This window comes from Populus euphratica, unplaced genomic scaffold, assembly GCF_000495115.2.
Source record: "Populus euphratica unplaced genomic scaffold, PopEup_1.0 scaffold749.1, whole genome shotgun sequence".
Taxonomy (NCBI): Eukaryota; Viridiplantae; Streptophyta; class Magnoliopsida; order Malpighiales; family Salicaceae; genus Populus; species Populus euphratica.
Window position 1 is genome coordinate 66,771 of NW_011500621.1, and position 4,548 is coordinate 71,318.

Here is a 4,548-nt window from a genome sequence, read left to right on the forward strand (position 1 = left end):
GGCATAATATGTGAAACCATGACGTGTCCACCTTCCCATTTATTAGGGCAGACTATATTTTTTATCGTCCACGTTCCCATTTATTAGGGTAGACTATATTTTTATCCTTATAAATTAATCAATGTAACATTTCTACCCCACATATTAACATTTCTCATATAACCCTATTTGTTTTAAAAGATTTAATTTTCCCGTAGTAGCTTACTACTAAATAACTATTTTTTTCATATATTTTTTATCGCTTTCTTTCATATTCCCTCTAAAATCACCAAACTTAGGAAACATTCAAGAAAGAAATAAAGAATTTATAAACAAAGTCTGGGATAAATAACTTAATCTATCTTTAAACAGTTAATCAATTTTTTAATATATTCTTATAATTATATATATATATATATTATTTTTATATAGTATTCAATTCTTTAATATGCTCTTTAGTCAAGTTTTTTCACCTAATAAAATTATATTATTTATTTCAAATTTATCTTGAGCTGTAAAAAGATATAATGTAAAATTTTATAAATCTTTTCTCAATTTTTTTTAAAAAATACAAAAACTATTCATTTATCTTTTTTTTAAAAAAGATTTTTTTTGGAAAACTTAAATTATATTGTTATATATCTCAAAAGTATTTTCCAAATAAAAATTATAATTATATTAATTTGTATATAAAAACTTGAAAAAAATATATAATGAAAAACTAAATATCATACATGGTCATAATAGATATAACTAGAGATCTAAAGACATATAGAAAACTTTATAAATTATATAGGATAAATAGAGTCATTTTTAAAATTTTGAAAATAAAACCTCTTAAAAATTGATTTTTATATTCATTAATAATAAAATGCAAGTTATGTGAATAGTAAATGATTTTTCACTCAAGAAAAAAACAAATAACTATCATAAAATTTATATTGTTTGTTTGTTTCTATAAAATCAATCATTTAAAAAATAGGTTATTCAAAATAAAAGGTGCCATTGAACTTCTTAGAACCTAGAGGGCCAACCTTCTGAAGTTGTACCTATTTGTTATGGCGACTTGTCTGCAATAAAGATAAGTCTCCCTCCATCCCTCTAAAATAACAAAACAAAAACAAAAAACTCCTCGTTTGTTTCTCTCTCCCCCCTCTCTCGCTGAGTCTGGGTCAGTCCTTTTCGCTACGGTTTCGTTTCCTTTACTTCGAAATTAGCAGAGCTTCAGTCTCACGCTTATAGGAATCCAGCCATGTACATAAACGGTGAGTCGTTTCTGTTATTTTCGGCGTTTTGTATTTTTTTTCACTGGATTTATTGGTTACTGATATGGAAATGGTGATGCTGATGTATTAAAATAATGGAAAGCTAGAGTAATTTTATGAATCTGTTGTGTTTTGACTTTTTTTTTCAAAGAATGGAAAATGTGAAGGATGAATTTTCTATTGCTTGTATTTTCCTGCGTTTTCTCGGCGACCAAGCGGAGGAATTAGGAATTGAGTAGATTCTTTGGAATCTGTTCTTGTTGGATTCAAATGAGTGAAGGTTACTATAATTGAAACAATAGATGTATCAAGTTCCTGAGTTTTCTTATGTATTTAGAAATTGAATGAATTTTTTTTGATAGGAGTAATTTTGAGTTTTATTTGATTTACAAATTTCTGAGAATACCGTGATTGACATGTTTCGTTTTTTTCAATTTTAATGCAGAGGAAGAGTTGCGTTTGTGATGAGTTGAGAGGAGAAGAGTTGATGATTTAATACGGAGGCCATATGATATTTACATTACATTGTATTCATTTGGCTTTGTGCCGATGATGACGAGGTAGAAGATGAATTTAAGGGTTGTTGATAAAATTATGATTTATGCGCTGATCTAATTTTGGAAGTGATCACCTGCTTGTATTTATTGTAAATAGATGCACTTTTTTTCGTCAATGCATTTTAAGCAGAGGTGTTGATAGATTTTGTTTTTCAATTTGGAGTTTGGACTAATGGCTGTTGCTAGTGGGCACAATGTTTCTGTGCTTGATTCTTCTTTCCTTAGGGAATCTCAATCAGAGGCAGTGAGAAGATGGGGTGATGATGGGAGGGCAAGCAACCAGACAACATCACACGTGCAAATACAGAGGGAGCTTGAGGATGAGCATGTGGTGAGTCATGTCCAGGGGAGGGTTACTGATAGATTGGTCCAATGTCAGAGTGACGGATCCAGTACTGATCTATTGAGGGTGGATGCATCTGATAACCACAGTAATGACCAAAGTGGGTCTTCAGAGGGTGGGAGTGCTGGGGAGAGTGAGTGTGGACAATGGCCCCCATCTCCAATTGGATTGGAGAATGGACAGGAGGATTCTTCTGATCTAGGAGAGGTTGAAAGGGTGAAGGTAAGGCAGATTTTTCAGGAATGGATGGATTGTGGTGCAAGGGAATGTACATCCAGCATTTCCCAAAGGAACAGTGGTTCTAGAGCAGAATGGCTTGGTGAAACCGAGCAGGAAAGGGTAAGAATTATAAGGGAGTGGGTACAAATGAACAGCCGGCAGAGAGGTGCTTGTGTTGATCGCAGAGAAGAAAAAGGTGCTGAGGTTACTGGTCAAATTGAACAAGTTCTTGATGGATTGGTTGTTAACCACAATGAAGGCCGAACTGAGCATACTCGGAGGGGTATTCGTAGATTGTGTGGCAGACAGGCTTTGCTTGATATGCTTAAGAAGTCTGAGAGAGAAAGGCAAAGTGAGCTTGAAGGTTTGTTGGAGCATTGCGCTGTAACAAAATTTGCTCATCGAAACCGCATTCAGGTTAGCTGCTATCAAATCTTGATATTTTCAATATGTATGAATGTTGTTTGTATATTATTTGATTGCATACTATCCATTAATGTTAACAACACATTGTCTAATCCATAATGGTGCAAATTGCACTAGGATGAAGGCATTTGAGGTTTAAATATTTACTGGTTACACACGAGGACTGTTCCATAAATCAATGATCATAGGAGATTCCGGGTTTTGAGCAGTTATTTACCTGAGGCTGATTGAAAGCTTGCATAAGATTCATATTTTCCATTGTGAATCATTTTTTCTTGGTAAAGTCAAGCACCTGTGGTAAACATATGGATATTTAGCCATTGATGGGATTGCTTGTGAATTATTTGACATGTTTTCTAGCATTTCTAATTTGATCGCTGTGAATCATTTGTTTTGCAGTCATTACTTCGAGGCAGTTTCTTGCGAAATGACAGAATTGTTGAAGATGAGAGACCCACATCCACAGCAGCAAGTGAATTGGGTTTATTGAGGCAAAGACATACGGTATCTGATCTAAGGTATTGGATCTGCATGCTGTATCCCCCCCCCTAACTCCCTCTTTCTAAGGAATCTAATACTTTTGCAACCATTTTCTTATGGTACTCAGTGGATTTTTCTAGGCGGAGCTTGGATGCTTTATTTTATTGTTCCAAACAAGCGAACTATAAATTATTCTAATTGATAATATTAATTTGAATACCTCCAAAGCATAGATCTAATTGCACTTTAATGCCACTTCACACCCTAAATTTTGGATGTTTTTGAATTGTATTTTCTTTCATTCTCCTTTTCTTTGATTGGGAGGATATCTAAACCTTTATTCTGAAATATTCTTTCTTCCCCATATCATTGAATTCTTTTACCATCCAGAATAGAAAGGAAAGCAGGTTTATTATTTAGGGTTCTGTATTTGATTGTAAGAATGTGTTTCTGAATTCAATACTGCTGCTGTGAACTCAGTATTGAGTGGTACTGTGCTCTTTCATGCTTTATTATTTAGGGTTTTTTCCATATTATGTTTGGCCTTGTCAATTCTATGTGCTGATTGTGTTTTGTGTCACCATGTTATATCTTTTTTTTTTTTAAATTTCTACTGCACAATTCTGGAGAGATTTTAAACTAGTAAATTAGTGCTTTTTGTTAACAATGCTGTGTGAACTGTTGGTTTTATGTAGGGAAGGATTTTTCTCAAGATTGGACCATTCTGTTTGCAGACAACTAAGCAGCAATGTCAACGATACCTCATCTAACATTGACGTTAATGATAATAGAAGTGAACAAATCAAAGCAAAAAACTCACAACAGGTCATAAATGAATTTTATGAACAAACTGAGTCAAATTCTGAGAAAAATGGTAGCCTTGGGTTAATGGATAGGAGAACTGATATAGAAGATAACAATGTTGATGATGCAAGTTGGCAAGAAATTACTGCTCATTTAAAAGAGGGGCCAAGACAAGTTTCAGACTCTAATGCAAGAGATAGGAAACAGTTAGCCAACATTGCATTTGTTGAGAGGAGGGATGGTACTAGAGAAGAGGCTAATGAAAACCAGCAGGATGGTACTAATGGTGAATCATCCCAAGAAACTATGGGAAATGAAGTTGAGGAGAACAAGCAGCTGCTATCAACAAGGGAAGTATTTTCTCAGCAATCCGAGGTAGATAGAGGGGGAAGTGCTGTCTCCTTGTTATCCAATCATTTGAGTGATTTGGAAGCCACTGTAAATGAAGATGTAAACTGGCATGAATCTGCTGAAC

The 4,548-nt window shown here is 34.0% G+C and overlaps 1 protein-coding gene across 2 annotated transcripts in view; it reads left to right on the forward strand.

The window, feature by feature from the left end:
- Window positions 1-1,035: 1,035 nt before the first annotated feature.
- Window positions 1,036-4,548, forward strand: part of LOC105115719 (uncharacterized) — a 5,531-nt gene continuing 2,018 nt past the window's right edge. The window contains exons 1-4 of one of the 2 annotated variants that reach the window (XM_011012708.1): window positions 1,036-1,244; window positions 1,690-2,780; window positions 3,189-3,307; window positions 3,965-4,548. In XM_011012708.1, the coding sequence (XP_011011010.1) occupies window positions 1,974-2,780; window positions 3,189-3,307; window positions 3,965-4,548 (1,510 nt within the window). In that variant the 5' untranslated portion in view covers window positions 1,036-1,244; window positions 1,690-1,973. The remainder of the gene's footprint in view (window positions 1,245-1,689; window positions 2,781-3,188; window positions 3,308-3,964) is intronic. The other variant, XM_011012707.1, reaches the window with a different exon arrangement.